We start from the raw sequence: 18,517 nt of genomic DNA, 5'->3' as shown, positions 1-18,517 counted from the left end.
CGGTACCCCCTGTATATAGCCTCCACATTGACTCTGTACCGGTACCCCCTGTATATAGCCTCCACATTGACTCTGTACCGGTACCCCCTGTATATAGCCTCCACATTGACTCTGTACCGGTACTCCCTGTATATAGCCTCCACATTGACTCTGTACCGGTACCCCCTGTATATAGCCTCCACATTGACTCTGTACCGGTACCCCCTGTATATAGCCTCCACATTGACTCTGTACCGGTACCCCCTGTATTTCGGTAAGAGGCTATGGAGCGAAGAGGCTATTTCTGTAGTCTAGGGTGTGGGAACATTTTCTGTAGCCTAGGGTCCGGGAACATTTTCTGTAGCCTAGGGTCCGGGAACATTTTCTGTAGCCTAGGGTCCGGGAACATTTTCTGTAGCCTAGGGTCCGGGAACATTTTCTGTAGCCTAGGGTCCGGGAACATTTTCTGTAGCCTAGGGTCCGGGAACATGTTCTGTAGCCTAGGGTCCGGGAACGTTTTTCTGTAGCCTAAGGTCCGGGAACATGTTCTGTAGCCTAGGGTCCGGGAACGTTTTTCTGTAGCCTAGGGTCCGGGAACATTTTCTGTAGCCTAGGGTCCGGGAACATTTTCTGTAGCCTAGGGTCTGGGAACATGTTCAGTAGCCTAGGGTCCGGGAACATTTTCTGTAGCCTAGGGTCCGGGAACATTTTCAGTATCCTAGGGTCTGGGAACATGTTCAGTAGCCTAGGGTCTGGGAACATTTTCTGTAGCCTAGGGTTCGGGAACATTTTCTGTAGCCTAGGGTCCGGGAACATTTTTTGCCTTTTATAAATGCATTTCAAGCAATTCTACATAATTTTACACGACTAGAGAATTTGGCAGAATCTTTTTTTAATACCGAACAAATGATGGAAATGACAGGCTACTTTGACATTGACAAACAGAATCTGAGATCAATAAAAACCATTGTCTTGAATCCATCAATAGGCTAGGCCTTGGTGTGAGGAGACACATATTGTAGGTTACAACATGAGGAGACATTATAGTTCTAAAAATGCTTTCCAGTTTCACTGCCTCACCCATGGATGGATGTTTCAGCATTGTCTCAATGAAGAGTTCTTTTTTATTTAAAAAAAACTAATGTTAACCCCTTTTTCTCCCCAATTTCGTGATATCAAATTGGTAGTTACAGTCTTGTCTCATCGCTGCAACTCTCGTACGGACTCGGGAGAGGTGAAGGTCGAGAGCTGTGCGTCCCCCGAAACACAACCAAGCCGCACTGCTTCTTGACACAATGCCCACTTAACCCGGGAAGCCAGCCGCACTAATGTGTCGGAGGAAACACCGTACACCTGGTGACCGTGTCAGCGTGCACTGCACCCGGCCCGCCACAGGAGTCGCTATAGCACGATGGGACAAGGACATCCCTGCCGGCCAAACCCCTCCCCTAACCCGGACAATGCTGGGCCAATTGTGCACCGCCCCATGGGTCTCCCGGTCGCGGCCGGCTCCGACAGAGCCTGGACTCTAAACCAGAATCTCTAGTGACAGAGCTAGCACTGTGATGCAGTGCCTTAGACCACTGAGACAGAGCCTGGACTAGAACCAGGATCTCTAGTGTCACAGCTAACACTGTGATGGAGCCTGGACTCTAACCAGGATCTCTAGTGTCACAGCTAACACTGTGATGGAGCCTGGACTCTAACCAGGATCTCTAGTGTCACAGCTAACACTGTGATGGAGCCTGGACTCTAACCAGGATCTCTAGTGTCACAGCTAACACTGTGATGGAGCCTGGACTCTAACCAGGATCTCTAGTGTCACAGCTAACACTGTGATAGAGCCTGGACTAGAACCAGGATCTCTAGTGTCACAGCTAACACTGTGATAGAGCCTGGACTAGAACCAGGATCTCTAGTGGTACAGCTAGTGCCTTAGACCACTGCGTCAATGAACAGTTCTGCCTCACCCATGGATTGATGTTTCAGCATTGTCTCACTGCTGATGTGAAGGAAAAGCCGACAGGCTCTACTGGCATCCTTTATGCACATTGTGGACAGGGAGGGGAATAAGGTGGCCGATATTTTCAAGACCTGAGCTATTTAATTCATTAGTTTTATTTATTACATTTACTAGTTTATTTATTTAGGCAATTTAATTCATTTGTTTAGGCTTGGCCTATTTAGTAGGCTATTTTGACTCACTCATTCGTGGCTTTGGTTCAAATAAATAAGTACCGACCACAGGAGGTTGGTGGCACCTTAATTGGGGAGGATGGGCTCGTAGTAACGGCTGGAGAGGAATCAGTGGAGTGGTGTCAGATACATCAGACACGTGGTTTCTATGGTTTCCAGGTGTTTGATGCCATTCCATTCGCTCCGTTCCAGACATTATTATGAGCCGTCCTCCCCTCAGCAGCCTCCCCTGCCCTCCAGCAGCCTCCAGCAGCCTCCAGCAGCCTCCAGCAGCCTCCAGCAGCCTCCGGTAGTACCAACTATCTTTCTGATGGTCTTTACTAAAGAACATTTTTTTACCAAGTTTATTCTGCTCATGTTGTGTGTGTGTGTGTGTTTGTGTGTGTGTGTGTGTGGTCAATTATTTATGACATTGTGGTTACAATGAATAATGTGAAACGAATGAAATGAAATAAATCCTAATTAATAATCAGAGGAGTGTTGTGAGCTTGTCATTATTCCCACACACCTATATTAGCCTCCAGCGTTTCCTTTTTTCATCAACAACGTGGAGAACAAACATATTAATTCGCAGGCCTACATACTGCAGGCAGTCAAATCTGATGAAAAATGAACCCGGTAATATAATACAACTGCGGGACTAAGACCTAAGGGTTTAACCTCGTGAATGAATGACGTCTCTTTATGAGTTCGGACGAGCCGATCCAATACCAACACTGTTATTTAGCCTAATCGGTTTTGACTCCAGACAGTAGGCGATTGTTTGTCTCTCCTGGATATTAGTTTGTCTACATGTCTATTCAACATTTGGAGGAAAAATAAATAAACCATGTCGTACAATGTGGCAAATAACAATAACGTCCAAAAACAGTCAATTCATCACTCAGATTTGTTATTTAATGGGCTGCAAAGGAACAAGTATCATATTTTGGTGTAATTGTGCGTTTACCCAAGTTCTCTTTCAACTCTTGGACCTAACCCGCCAGCTGATTGTCTTGCCCGATGTAGGACTCTCTAGTGTGAGAGGAGAGAGACTCGTGGACAGAAAACAATCACACCTCCATTCATTTACAAAAGAATAGGCTTGTGTGAATGCTGCTGTCAGTCATCTCAGCGAGGGGTAGGAGCCAGTCTGATAGCTAGAAATAAACCACTGCACTTCACAATCCACTAGCAAGCTGAGAGAATACTGATGGCGAGTCGTTTTTTTCATCATTTTGTTTTAAGCCTTCCCAAAACCATAGCCCTAAGCTTAAAACCACGTAGTATCAAGTATCAAGGTAAGACCCAAGTGCAGACTGTGTGAAGTAACAATTTTTATTGTAACAACAGGGGCAGGCAAAACGACAGGTCAAGGCAGGCAGGGGTCGATAATCCAGAGTAGAGGCCAAGGTACAGGACGGCAGGCAGGCTCAGGACAATAGACTATTGATGGGCTAACAGCAGGACAATAGACTATTGATGGGCTAACAGCAGGACAATAGACTATTGAGGGACTATCAGCAGGACAATAGACTATTGAGGGACTATCAGCAGGACAATAGACTATTGATGGACTATCAGCAGGACAATAGACTATTGAGGGACTATCAGCAGGACAATAGACTATTGAGGGACAATCAGCAGGACAATAGACTATTGAGGGACTATCAGCAGGACAATAGACTGATGGACTATCAGCAGGACAATAGACTATTGAGGTACTATCAGCAGGACAATAGAGTATTGAGGGACTATCAGCAGGACAATAGACTATTGAGGGACTATCAGCAGGACAATAGACTATTGAGGGACTATCAGCAGGACAATAGACTATCGAGGGACTATCAGCAGGACAATAGACTATTGATGGGCTATCAGAAGGACAATATACTATTGAGGGACTATCAGCAGGACAATAGACTATTGAGGGACAATAGAGGACAATACAATTGAATTTTTCGATGGTGGTTATACAAGGGAGTCTACTAGTGTACTAAGCCTACTAATGAGAATGACTCATTATTATAATGATATAACTATATGAATAATTGTACTAATAACATTAAGCAAGAGATCGAGAAGGAGAAGGTCCCGTGTGGCTCAGTTGGTAGAGCATGGCGCTTGCAACGCCAGGGTTGTGGGTTCATTTCCCCACGGGGGGACCAGGATGAATATGTATGAACTTTCCAATTTGTAAGTCGCTCTGGATAAGAGCGTCTGCTAAATGACTTAAATGTAAATGTAAGGAGGATAGGAGGAAGAGCTTTGCAGGTCGTGTGTCAAACGTGCTGTTAGAATACAATAATAATTGACAAACAAATTACAATCAATACCATATAGTCTGTTCAAACAAAAAAAAAGCTTTTAAAGTTTTTTAGTACAGCCAAGATTAAAAACAGTTAACTTCAGCCGACATGTTGCAGTTAATCTATTGTTGAATTATTCAGGCTCCCTTTGTTATTTAGTTTGATCATTAAAATGCTTGTTTTTATTTAAAGGCATGAATATATTCCCTATATAGTGCACTACTTTAGACCAGAGTCCTATGGGGCTATCTAGGGGAAGAAGGGCTTTATAAATACATTTGATTTGATTTTGATTTATGCAGCAGCATACAAGACATTTTTTAGACTCACCTTGTTGTTGCTGTGCTCACTTGAACAGGAAGGTGGCGCGGTGGGCAAATTTTGTCATTCTCTGTATTTATGGTGCTTTCAAAACAACTGGGGACTCTGGGGAAAAAACAAGGTCGAATCATGATGACGTCATTGATCTTCAGGTCGTAGCTCTAGAAAGAGGATGACCGTTCGAAACGTATTTTTCCCAGTCGGAGCTCGTTTATTCCCGACTTCACAGTTGTCTTGTACTCACTGAAGTCAAGTTTTCGCAGTTCCGAGTTAACAGTTGTTTTGAGTGGGGCACAAATCATGCTTCATTGACAGCATGGCCAATGTTGAATGTTTATCAATTTACACTTGGAAAAGAGACACTTTAATCACAGATTTGGGACCACACAGCCACCGTCACTGATTCCTTCCAAACCACTCATTGTTGAATTTGCGATTTCCAATTTGTTGCGCAATGTTTATGTTCAACGGCCGATGAGCACCGATACTTTTTATCTATAATTTCTCTTCATTATTTCTCTTCGTATGTCATGGATTAAGAGGGATTTGCCAGTAGATTGTCGACTTGATTCATGATGATGACGGCTAGCGATGACTTAGAAAGTCTGACGTTACAACAAATGTTATGGTTAAACTCAAATATATTGATTAATAAAAAAAACATTCTTTATGAAATTTATTTTTTATTTTTTATTATATTATATTTATTATTAATTATATTTATTAATGATATTATGAATAGAAATGGAGGAGTTATGTCACATATGCAGTTATCGAAAATATAATATATATGGGAATATCTACTCAATCCAAAAATGTACAACCAACTGATTGCAGAACTACCACAAAAATAGAGGAGGCAAGCGGAGAAAGGAGAAGGTAGGGAACTTGTTTTCCTGCCATATATTAAAGATACAAATTGGCTGAAAGGAACTGGCATAAATAGATAAATATACCAGTTTTATTTGAGGACACAAATATTGACAGCTGTGCCATACAGGTTGCAAAATAAATGGGAAGAGATTTTCCGATGTACCAATTCCTTGCCACATGGTTTATGAACTGGTACAAAGAACTACACTTGACTTAACACTTAAAGTTTTTCAATTTAAATGATTATATAAAATTCTTGCCACCAACAGAATGCTATATAAACTCAGCAAAAAAATAAAATATTGTGTAAATATTTGTATGAACATAACAAGATTCAACAACTGAGACATAAACTGAACAAGTTCCACATACATGTGACTAACAGAAGTGGAATAATGTGTCCCTGACCAAAGGGGGAGTCAAAATCAAAAGTAACAGTCAGTATCTGGTGTGGCCTGGTGTGCATTAAGTACTGCAGTGCATCTCCTCCTCATGGATTGCACCTGATTTGCCAGTTCTTGCTGTGAGATGTTACCCCACACTTCCACCAAGGCACCTGCAAGTTCCCAGACATTTCTGGGGGGAATGGCCCTAGCCCTCACCCTCCGATCCGACAGGTCCCAGACGTGCTCAATGGGATTGAGATCCGGGCTCTTCGCTGGCCATGCCAGAACACTGACATTCCTGTCTTGCAGGAAATCACGCACAGAACGAGCAGTATGGCTGGTGGCATTGTCATGCTGGAGGGTCATGTCAGGATGAGCCTGCAGGAAGGGTACCACATGAGGGAGGAGGATGTCTTCCCTGTAACACACAGCGTTGAGATTGCCTGCAATGACAACAAGCTCAGTCCGATGATGCTGTGACACACCGCCCCAGACCATGACACACCCTCCACCTCAAAATCGATCCCGCTCCAGAGTACAGGCCTCGCTGTAACGCTCATTCCTTCAACGATAAACGCAAATCCGACCTGAAGAGCACTTTTTGCCAGTCCTGCCTGGTCCAGCGACGGTGGGTTTGTGCCCATAGGTGACGTTGTTGCTGGTGATGTCTGGTGAGGACCCGCCTTACAACAGGCCTACAAGCCCTCAGTCCAGCCTCTCTCAGCCTATTGCAGACAGTCTGAGCACTGATGGAGGGATTGTGCGTTCCTGGTGTAACTCGGGCAGTTATTGCCATCCTGTACCTGTCCCGCAGGTGTGATGTTCGGATGTACCGATCCTGTGCAGGTGTTACACGTTGTCTGCCACTGCGAGGACGATCAGCTGTCCGTCCTGTCTCCCTGTAGCGCTGTCTTAGGCGTCTCACAGTACAGACATTGCAATTTATTGCCCTGGCCACATCTGCAGTCCTCATGCCTCCTTGCAGCATGCCTAAGGCACGTTCACGCAGATGAGCAGGGACCCTGGGCATCTTTCTTTTGGTGTTTTTCAGAGTCAGTAGAAAGGCCTCTTTAGTGTCCTAAGTTTTCATAACTGTGACCTTAATTGCCTACCGTCTGTAAGCTGTTAGTGTCTTAACGACCGTTCCACAGGTGCATGTTCATTAATTGTTTATGGTTCATTGAACAAGCATGGGAAACAGTGTTAAAACCCTTTACAATGAAGATCTGTGAAGTTATTTGTATTTTTACGAAGAAAGGGACGTTTCTTTTTTTGCTGAGTTTATATGGGGCATACAACAATCTCAGCTCTGTAGATTTTGTTGCGAAGAGACAGAATCAATAGACCATTTATTCTGGTATTGTCTCTATGTAGCTTGTTTCTGGTCACAGGTTCAGGAATGGTTAAAAAATAAAATCACAACCTGCACCTAAAACTAACCTTACAAATAGCAGTGTTGGGTGATTTGTGAAGCCATAGTCAGTCAATAAATAATACAATAATACTCATAGGAAAGGTTTACATCTTTAGCTCACAATCTGTGGATAATATACGATTAGAAAGATTTAAAAAATGTGAAGATCACCACAGCAGAATTGAAAAATATACGGCACATGGAAACCAAACAAGGGCGGTGATAGGTGGGATGGGCTGAGGTCTATGGTGATAGGTGGGATGGGCTGAGGGGTGGGACTAAAGAGCTGAGGTCTATGGTGATAGGTGGGATGGGCTGAGGGGTGGGATTAAAGAGCTGAGGTCTATGGTGATAGGTGGGATGGGCTGAGGGGTGGGATTAAAGAGCTGAGGTCTATGGTGATAGGTGGGATGGGCTGAGGGGTGGGATTAAAGAGCTGAGGTCTATGGTGATAGGTGGGATGGGCTGAGGGGTGGGATTAAAGAGCTGAGGTCTATGGTGATAGGTGGGATGGGCTGAGGGGTGGGATTAAAGAGCTGAGGTCTATGGTGATAGGTGGGATGGGCTGAGGGGTGGGATTAAAGAGTTGAGGTCTATGGTGATAGGTGGGATGGGCTGAGGGGTGGGATTAAAGAGCTGAGGTCTATGGTGATAGGTGGGATGGTCTGAGGGGTGGGATTAAAGAGCTGAGGTCTATGGTGATAGGTGGGATGGGCTGAGGGGTGGGATTAAAGAGCTGAGGTCTATGGTGATAGGTGGGATGGGCTGAGGGGTGGGATTAAAGAGCTAAGGTCTATGGTGATAGGTGGGATGGGCTGAGGGGTGGGATTAAAGAGCTGAGGTCTATGGTGATAGGTGGGATGGGCTGAGGGGTGGGATTAAAGAGCTGAGGGCTATGGTGATAGGTGGGATGGGCTGAGGGGTGGGATTAAAGAGCTGAGGTCTATGGTGATAGGTGGGATGGGCTGAGAGTGACTGAGGGTTGGAATTAAAGACTTTGTTTGGTAATGTGTTGTTGTTATATATAAAAGTACCATGTAGGTAAAATGGGTGTACATGTAATAAAAAAGCTGTAAAAAAAAACATAAATCTTAAATATTTTGTCTTGCCCTCTGAATGGCACTGTCAGGGGTGCGTAACTGGTGGCAGGGAAGCGCAGGAGAGCAGGACTTGGTATACAGCCGCAGCCGTTTAATATACATAACTACCGGTATACAAAAACAACAAACACATGGGCACAAAACCCGTATCGCACCAGTCACACAAACTTACAATAAACAATTCCCGACCAAGTACATGGGGGAAACAGAAGGAACATATACAACATGTAATTAGGGAATTGAAAACCAGGTGAGTGTGACAACCAGACAAAACAAATGGAACATGAAAAATGGATCGGCAATGGCTAGAAGACCGGTGACGTCGACCAACGAACACCGCCCTAACAAGGAGAGGAAGCGACTTCGGTAGAAGTCGTGACTGGCACACATACACAATCCATGTGTTTGTATGTATTATGGATCCCCATTAGTTCCTGCCAAGGCAGCAGCTACTCTTCCTGGGGTTTATTATGGATCCCCATTAGTTCCTGCCAAGGCAGCAGCTACTCTTCCTGGGGTTTATTATGGATCCCCATTAGTTCCTGCCAAGGCAGCAGCTACTCTTCCTGGGGTATATTATGGATCCCCATTAGTTCCTGCCAAGGCAGCAGCTACTCTTCCTGGGGTTTATTATGGATCCCCATTAGTTCCTGCCAAGGCAGCAGCTACTCTTCCTGGGGTTTATTATGGATCCCCATTAGTTCCTGCCAAGGCAGCAGCTACTCTTCCTGGGGTTTATTATGGATCCCCATTAGTTCCTGCCAAGGCAGCAGCTACTCTTCCTGGGGTTTATTATGGCTCCCCATTAGTTCCTGCCAAGGCAGCAGCTACTCTTCCTGGGGTTTATTATGGATCCCCATTAGTTCCTGCCAAGGCAGCAGCTACTCTTCCTGGGGTTTATTATGGATCCCCCCCCTGCCAAGGCAGCAGCTACTCTTCCTGGGGTTTATTATGGATCCCCATTAGTTCCTGCCAAGGCAGCAGCTACTCTTCCTGGGGTTTATTATGGATCCCCATTAGTTCCTGCCAAGGCAGCGGCTACTCTTCCTGGGGTTTATTATGGATCCCCATTAGTTCCTGCCAAGGCAGCAGCTACTCTTCCTGGGGTATATTATGGATCCCCATTAGTTCCTGCCAAGGCAGCAGCTACTCTTCCTGGGGTTTATTATGGATCCCCATTAGTTCCTGTCAAGGCAGCAGCTACTCTTCCTGGGGTTTATTATGGATCCTCATTAGTTCCTGCCAAGGCAGCAGCTACTCTTCCTGGGGTTTATTATGGATCCCCATTAGTTCCTGCCAAGGCAGCAACTACTCTTCCTGGGGTTTATTATGGATCCTCATTAGTTCCTGCCAAGGCAGCAGCTACTCTTCCTGGGGTTTATTATGGATCCCCATTAGTTCCTGCCAAGGCAGCAGCTACTCTTCCTGGGGTTTATTATGGATCCCCATTAGTTCCTGTCAAGGCAGCAGCTACTCTTCCTGGGGTTTATTATGGATCCCCATTAGTTCCTGTCAAGGCAGCAGCTACTCTTCCTGGGGTTTATTATGGATCCCCATTAGTTCCTGTCAAGGCAGCAGCTACTCTTCCTGGGCTTTATTATGGATCCCCATTAGTTCCTGTCAAGGCAGCAGCTACTCTTCCTGGGGTTTACTATGGATCCCCATTAGTTCCTGCCAAGGCAGCAGCTACTCTTCCTGGGGTTTATTATGGATCCCCATTAGTTCCTGTCAAGGCAGCAGCTACTCTTCCTGGGGTTTATTATGGATCCCCATTAGTTCCTGCCAAGGCAGCAGCTACTCTTCCTGGGGTTTATTATGGATCCCCATTAGTTCCTGCCAAGGCAGCAGCTACTCTTCCTGGGGTTTATTATGGATCCCCATTAGTTCCTGCCAAGGCAGCGGCTACTCTTCCTGCGGTATATTATGGATCCCCATTAGTTCCTGCCAAGGCAGCAGCTACTCTTCCTGGGGTATATTATGGATCCCCATTAGTTCCTGCCAAGGCAGCAGCTACTCTTCCTGGGGTTTATTATGGATCCCCATTAGTTCCTGCCAAGGCAGCAGCTACTCTTCCTGGGGTTTATTATGGATCCCCATTAGTTCCTGCCAAGGCAGCAGCTACTCTTCCTGGGGTTTATTATGGATCCCCATTAGTTCCTGTCAAGGCAGCAGCTACTCTTCCTGGGGTTTATTATGGATCCCCATTAGTTCCTGTCAAGGCAGCAGCTACTCTTCCTGGGGTTTATTATGGATCCCCATTAGTTCCTGTCAAGGCAGCAGCTACTCTTCCTGGGCTTTATTATGGATCCCCATTAGTTCCTGCCAAGGCAGCAGCTACTCTTCCTGGGGTTTATTATGGATCCCCATTAGTTCCTGCCAAGGCAGCAGCTACTCTTCCTGGGGTTTATTATGGATCCCCATTAGTTCCTGCCAAGGCAGCGGCTACTCTTCCTGCGGTATATTATGGATCCCCATTAGTTCCTGCCAAGGCAGCAGCTACTCTTCCTGGGGTATATTATGGATCCCCATTAGTTCCTGCCAAGGCAGCAGCTACTCTTCCTGGGGTTTATTATGGATCCCCATTAGTTCCTGCCAAGGCAGCAGCTACTCTTCCTGGGGTATATTATGGATCCCCATTAGTTCCTGCCAAGGCAGCAGCTACTCTTCCTGGGGTTTATTATGGATCCCCATTAGTTCCTGCCAAGGCAGCAGCTACTCTTCCTGGGGTTTATTATGGATCCCCATTAGTTCCTGCCAAGGCAGCAGCTACTCTTCCTGGGGTTTATTATGGATCCCCATTAGTTCCTGTCAAGGCAGCAGCTACTCTTCCTGGGGTTTACTATGGATCCCCATTAGTTCCTGCCAAGGCAGCAGCTACTCTTCCTGGGGTTTATTATGGATCCCCATTAGTTCCTGTCAAGGCAGCAGCTACTCTTCCTGGGGTTTATTATGGATCCCCATTAGTTCCAGCCAAGGCAGCAGCTACTCTTCCTGGGGTTTATTATGGATCCCCATTAGTTCCTGCCAAGGCAGCAGCTACTCTTCCTGGGGTTTATTATGGATCCCCATTAGTTCCTGCCAAGGCAGCGGCTACTCTTCCTGCGGTATATTATGGATCCCCATTAGTTCCTGCCAAGGCAGCAGCTACTCTTCCTGGGGTATATTATGGATCCCCATTAGTTCCTGCCAAGGCAGCAGCTACTCTTCCTGGGGTTTATTATGGATCCCCATTAGTTCCTGCCAAGGCAGCAGCTACTCTTCCTGGGGTTTATTATGGATCCCCATTAGTTCCTGCCAAGGCAGCAGCTACTCTTCCTGGGGTTTATTATGGATCCCCATTAGTTCCTGCCAAGGCAGCAGCTACTCTTCCTGGGGTTTATTATGGATCCCCATTAGTTCCTGCCAAGGCAGCAGCTACTCTTCCTGGGGTTTATTATGGATCCCCCCCCTGCCAAGGCAGCAGCTACTCTTCCTGGGGTTTATTATGGATCCCCATTAGTTCCTGCCAAGGCAGCAGCTACTCTTCCTGGGGTTTATTATGGATCCCCATTAGTTCCTGCCAAGGCAGTGGCTACTCTTCCTGCGGTATATTATGGATCCCCATTAGTTCCTGCCAAGGCAGCAGCTACTCTTCCTGGGGTATATTATGGATCCCCATTAGTTCCTGCCAAGGCAGCAGCTACTCTTCCTGGGGTTTATTATGGATCCCCATTAGTTCCTGCCAAGGCAGCAGCTACTCTTCCTGGGGTTTATTATGGATCCCCATTAGTTCCTGCCAAGGCAGCAACTACTCTTCCTGGGGTTTATTATGGATCCTCATTAGTTCCTGCCAAGGCAGCAGCTACTCTTCCTGGGGTTTATTATGGATCCCCATTAGTTCCTGCCAAGGCAGCAGCTACTCTTCCTGGGGTTTATTATGGATCCCCATTAGTTCCTGTCAAGGCAGCAGCTACTCTTCCTGGGGTTTATTATGGATCCCCATTAGTTCCTGTCAAGGCAGCAGCTACTCTTCCTGGGGTTTATTATGGATCCCCATTAGTTCCTGTCAAGGCAGCAGCTACTCTTCCTGGGGTTTATTATGGATCCCCATTAGTTCCTGTCAAGGCAGCAGCTACTCTTCCTGGGGTTTATTATGGATCCCCATTAGTTCCTGCCAAGGCAGCAGCTACTCTTCCTGGGGTTTATTATGGATCCCCATTAGTTCCTGTCAAGGCAGCAGCTACTCTTCCTGGGGTTTATTATGGATCCCCATTAGTTCCTGTCAAGGCAGCAGCTACTCTTCCTGGGGTTTATTATGGAGCCCCATTAGTTCCTGTCAAGGCTGCAGCTACTCTTCCTGGGGTTTATTATGGATCCCCATTAGTTCCTGCCAAGGCAGCAGCTACTCTTCCTGGGGTTTATTATGGATCCCCATTAGTTCCTGCCAAGGCAGCAGCTACTCTTCCTGGGGTTTATTATGGATCCCCATTAGTTCCTGCCAAGGCAGCAGCTATTCTTCCTGGGGCTTATTATGGATCCCCATTAGTTCCTGCCAAGGCAGCAGCTACTCTTCCTGGGGCTTATTATGGATCCCCATTAGTTCCTGCCAAGGCAGCAGCTACTCTTCCTGGGGTTAATTATGGATCCCCATTAGTTCCTGCCAAGGCAGCAGCTACTCTTCCTGGGGTTTATTATGGATCCCCATTAGTTCCTGCCAAGTCAGCAGCTTCTCTTCCTGTGGTTTATTATGGATCCACATTAGTTCCTGCCAAGGCAGCAGCTACTCTTCCTGGGGCTTATTATGGATCTTCATTAGTTCCTGCCAAGGCAGCAGCTACTCTTCCTGGGGTTTATTATGGATCCCCATTAGTTCCTGCCAAGGCAGCAGCTACTCTTCCTGGCTCCGGCAAAATGAAGGCAGTTATACAATTTTAAAACATTACAATACATTCATAACAGATTTCACAACACACTAAGTGTGTGTCCTCAGGCCCCTACTCCACTACCACATATCTACAACACTAAATCCATGTGTATGTGTGTGTATAGTGTGTATGTTATCATGTGTGTGTCTATGCATCTGTCTGTGCCTATGTTTGTATTGCTTCACAGTCCCCGCTGTTCCATAAGGTGAATTTTTATCTGTTTTTTAAATCTAATTTTACTGCTTGCATCAGTTACTTGATGTGGAATAGAGTTCCATGTAGTCATGGCTCTATGTAGTACTGTACGTCTCCCATAGACTGTTCTGGACTTGGGGACTGTGAAGAGACCTCTTGTGGACATGTCTTGTGGGGTAGTCATGGGTGTCCGAGCTGTGTGCTAGTAGTTCAGACAGACAGCTTGGTACATTCAACATGTCAATACCTCTTACAAAAACAAGTAGTGATGGATATTATGAATGTTTGCTCTCTGTGTACATTTAAGGGCCCAGCTGTGCTGCACTGTTCTCAGCCAGTTGTAATTTGCCACAATTCCCTCTTTGTTTCACCTGACCACATGACTGAACAGTAGTCCAGGTGTGACAAAACTAGAGCCTGTAGGACCTGCCTTGTTGATAGTGTTGTTAAGAAGGTAGAAACTAGGGCCTGTAGGACCTGCCTTGTTGATAGTGTTGTTAAGAAGGTAGAAACTAGGGCCTGTAGGACCTGCCTTGTTGATAGTGTTGTTAAGAAGATAGAAACTAGGGCCTGTAGGACCTGCCTTGTTGATAGTGTTGTTAAGAAGGTAGAAACTAGGGCCTGTAGGACCTGCCTTGTTGATAGTGCTGTTAAGAAGGCAGAGCATTGCTTTATTATGGACAGACTTCTCCCCATCTTAGCTACTGTTGTATCAAAATGTTTTGACCAGGACAGTTTACAATCCAGGGTTACTCCAAGCAGTTTAGTCACCTCAACTTGCTCAAATTCCACATTATTATTTACTAGATTTAGTTGAGGTTTAGGGTTTAGTGAATGCTTTTAGTTATTGAACTATTATTTATTGTTACCATTCTGAAACTGACTACAGCTCTTTGTCTAGTGTTGCAGTGATTTAACTTGCTGACGTGAGGTATAATATTGAGTCATCAGCATACATAGACACACAGGGTTTACTCAGCGCCAGGTCGTTAGTAAAGATTGAGAAAAGTAAAGGGGCCTAGACAGCTGCCCTGAGGAATGTGTTCTGTTACAGGTAACTTTATTATACACATAAGTTTTTACAGCAGCAGACTGTGATCGATAATGTCAAAAGCCGCACTGAAGTCTAACAAAACAGGCCCCCCACAATCTTTTCATTATCAATTTTTCTCAGCCAATCATCAGTCATTTGTGTAAGTGCCGTGTACTGTATGTTGAATATCCTTCTTTAAAAGTGTATTGAAATTCTGTTAGGATAAGGAATCATATCTTTCACCTGGATTCACCTAGCCACTCTATGTCATGGAAAGAGCAGGTGTTCTTAATGTTTTGTATACTCAGTGTACACTTGAATTAGCATCTGTGTGTTTGTTCTTCGTGTGTGTTTTCCTCACCTCCTGCTTAGGGATGCTGATGTATCCCAGGTGAGGTTGGAAGGCCTTGTGAGTCTGTCTGGAGAACATCCAGTGGCTCCTGAAGGTTTGGCCGAACACTGGCTCCAGGAGGAAGTATGGCTTCTCTGAGTAGTTGACCACCACAACCAAGAGAGACACCACCGCGATCAGACTGGTGGCTATCACCGACTTCTTCTAGAGGGGAGACGAGAGAGGAGAGGGGAGGAGAGGAGAGGGAAGAGAAGAGAAGAGGGAAGAGAAGAGAAGAGGGAAGAGAAGAGAAGAGGGAAGAGAAGAGAAGAGGGAAGAGAGAGGAGAGGAGAGGAGAGGAGAGGAGAGGAGAGGAGAGGAGAGGAGAGGAGAGGAGAGGAGAGGAGAGGAGAGGAGAGGAGAGGAGAGGAGAGGAGAGGAGAGGAGAGGAGAGGAGAGGAGAGGAGAGAAGAGGGAAGAGGGAAGAGGGGAGGAAAGGGAAGAGAGAAGAGAATGAAAAGGAGAAAGAGCGTAACTAACGCCTCTCCTCTGTAACTAACACACAGCGAAAGACAAGACAGAATGAAATCCATTCACAGCAGGGTTGAATACTGAAAAGTTCATCCCTGTTCGTTGGACCTAAAGCTTATTATCTCAGTCTTTCCAGTTCACTATCTGTTACTGGAGATATTTAGCACCCTCACCCTCACACTCACACTCACACACACTCACACACACACACACTCACACTCACACTCACACTCACACTCACACACACACTCACACACACACACTCACACTCACACTCACACTCACACTCACACACATACACACACTCACACTCACACACCCAGATATCCCCCGTCCCATTGGTTAAAATACATAAGGACCAGGTTCATGGACGGTTCCCTCCCAGATACCCCCTGGCCGTCCCATTGGTTAAAATACATAAGGACCAGGTTCTCTCCCTCTCCATCCTTTCTCTCTGCATCTCTCCTGTCTCACCCTCTCTCCCTTTCCCCCCTCTCCCCTCTCCTTTCTCTCTCCCTCTTCTCTCTCTCTCCCTCCCTCCTCTCTCCCCGCTCTCCTTTCTCTCTCCCTCTCTCCTTCTCATTTCTCTCCCTCATTTCTCTCTCCCCTCTCTCACCCTCTTCTCTCTCTCTCCCTCCCTCCTCTCTCCTTTCTCTCTCTCTCTCTCCCTCCTCTCCCTCTCTCTCTCCCCTCTCTCCTTTCTCCCTCTTCTCTCTCCCTCTCCCTCATTTCTCTCTCCCTCTCCCCCCTCTCTCTCCTTTTCCCTCCCCGCCCTCTCCTCCTTGGCATGCTGTTCCATTCTCTCTCTCCATTCTCTCTCTCTATTCTCTCTCTCCCTTCATTCTCTTCATTTCTCTCTCAATCAATCAATCAATCAAATGTATATATAAAGCCCTTTTTACATCAGCAGCATTGTCTCCCTAGTTTTGAGCCACTGCCTCTCTTCTCCCGGGGTAAAGCAACAGCAAGGCATAAACAACAAATATTCTCTAGATGAAGTGGGGTCGGCCTTTATCATTACTTTGTTCTTTGTATCAGCTCATATTCCTGCAATCAATCAACTACACTGATCCGGTAAAGGGACAACAACAACAATCAACTACACTGATCCGGTAAAGGGACAACAACAACAATCAACTACACTGATCCGGTAAAGGGACAACAACAACAATCAACTACACTGATCCGGTAAAGGGACAACAACAACAACAATCAACTACACTGATCCGGTAAAGGGACAACAACAACAACAATCAACTACACTGATCCGGTAAAGGGACAACAACAACAATCAACTACACTGATCCGGTAAAGGGACAACAACAACAATCAACTACACTGATCCGGTAAAGGGACAACAACAACAATCAACTACACTGATCCGGTAAAGGGACAACAACAACAATCAACTACACTGATCCGGTAAAGGGACAACAACAACAATCAACTACACTGATCCGGTAAAGGGACAACAACAACAATCAACTACACTGATCCGGTAAAGGGACAACAACAACAATCAACTACACTGATCCGGTAAAGGGACAACAACAACAATCAACTACACTGATCCGGTAAAGGGACAACAACAACAATCAACTACACTGATCCGGTAAAGGGACAACAACAACAATCAACTACACTGATCCGGTAAAGGGACAACAACAACAATCAACTACACTGATCCGGTAAAGGGACAACAACAACAATCAACTACACTGATCCAGTAAAGGGACAACAACAACAACAACAATCAACTACACTGATCCGGTAAAGGGACAACAACAACAATCAACTACACTGATCCGGTAAAGGGACAACAACAACAATCAACTACACTGATCCGGTAAAGGGACAACAACAACAATCAACTACACTGATCCGGTAAAGGGACAACAACAACAATCAACTACACTGATCCGGTAAAGGGACAACAACAACAATCAACTACACTGATCCGGTAAAGGGACAACAACAACAATCAACTACACTGATCCGGTAAAGGGACAACAACAACAATCAACTACACTGATCCGGTAAAGGGACAACAACAACAATCAACTACACTGATCCGGTAAAGGGACAACAACAACAATCAACTACACTGATCCGGTAAAGGGACAACAACAACAATCAACTACACTGATCCGGTAAAGGGACAACAACAACAATCAACTACACTGATCCGGTAAAGGGACAACAACAACAATCAACTACACTGATCCGGTAAAGGGACAACAACAACAATCAACTACACTGATCCGGTAAAGGGACAACAACAACAATCAACTACACTGATCCGGTAAAGGGACAACAACAACAATCAACTACACTGATCCAGTAAAGGGACAACAACAACAATCAACTACACTGATCCGGTAAAGGGACAACAACAACAATCAACTACACTGATCCGGTAAAGGGACAACAACAACAATCCACTACACTGATCCAGTAAAGGGACAACAACAACAATCAACTACACTGATCCGGTAAAGGGACAACAACAACAATCAACTACACTGATCCAGTAAAGGGACAACAACAATCAACTACACTGATCCAGTAAAGGGACAACAACAACAATCAACTACACTGATCCAGTAAAGGGACAACAACAACAATCAACTACACTGATCCAGTAAAGGGACAACAACAACAATCAACTACACTGATCCGGTAAAGGGACAACAACAACAACAACAATCAACTACACTGATCCAGTAAAGGGACAACAACAACAACAACAATCAACTACACTGATCCGGTAAAGGGACAACAACAACAACAACAATCAACTACACTGATCCGGTAAAGGGACAACAACAACAACAACAATCAACTACACTGATCCGGTAAAGGGACAACAACAACAATCAACTACACTGATCCGGTAAAGGGACAACAACAACAATCAACTACACTGATCCGGTAAAGGGACAACAACAACAATCAACTACACTGAT

General features: G+C 45.5%; 2 protein-coding genes across 3 annotated transcripts in view; one reads left to right on the top strand and one right to left on the bottom strand.

Annotated features, from left to right (window-relative positions):
• Nucleotides 1-18,517, top strand: part of LOC139550071 (ubiquitin carboxyl-terminal hydrolase 33-like) — a 570,053-nt gene that overhangs the window by 437,117 nt on the left and 114,419 nt on the right. The window lies entirely within an intron of this gene.
• st6galnac3 (ST6 (alpha-N-acetyl-neuraminyl-2,3-beta-galactosyl-1,3)-N-acetylgalactosaminide alpha-2,6-sialyltransferase 3) overlaps nucleotides 1-18,517 on the bottom strand; it is a 69,751-nt gene that overhangs the window by 26,943 nt on the left and 24,291 nt on the right. The window contains exon 2 of one of the 2 annotated variants that reach the window (XM_071360661.1): nucleotides 15,051-15,242. In XM_071360661.1, the coding sequence (XP_071216762.1) occupies nucleotides 15,051-15,242 (192 nt within the window). Of the gene's footprint in view, nucleotides 1-15,050; nucleotides 15,246-18,517 lie in introns of both variants that reach the window. The other variant, XM_071360660.1, reaches the window with a different exon arrangement.

This window comes from Salvelinus alpinus, chromosome 23, assembly GCF_045679555.1.
Source record: "Salvelinus alpinus chromosome 23, SLU_Salpinus.1, whole genome shotgun sequence".
NCBI classification, from domain to species: domain Eukaryota; kingdom Metazoa; phylum Chordata; class Actinopteri; order Salmoniformes; family Salmonidae; genus Salvelinus; species Salvelinus alpinus.
The sequence above is the reverse complement of the archived record's forward strand: the minus strand, read 5'-3'. Positions and strand labels throughout refer to the sequence as shown.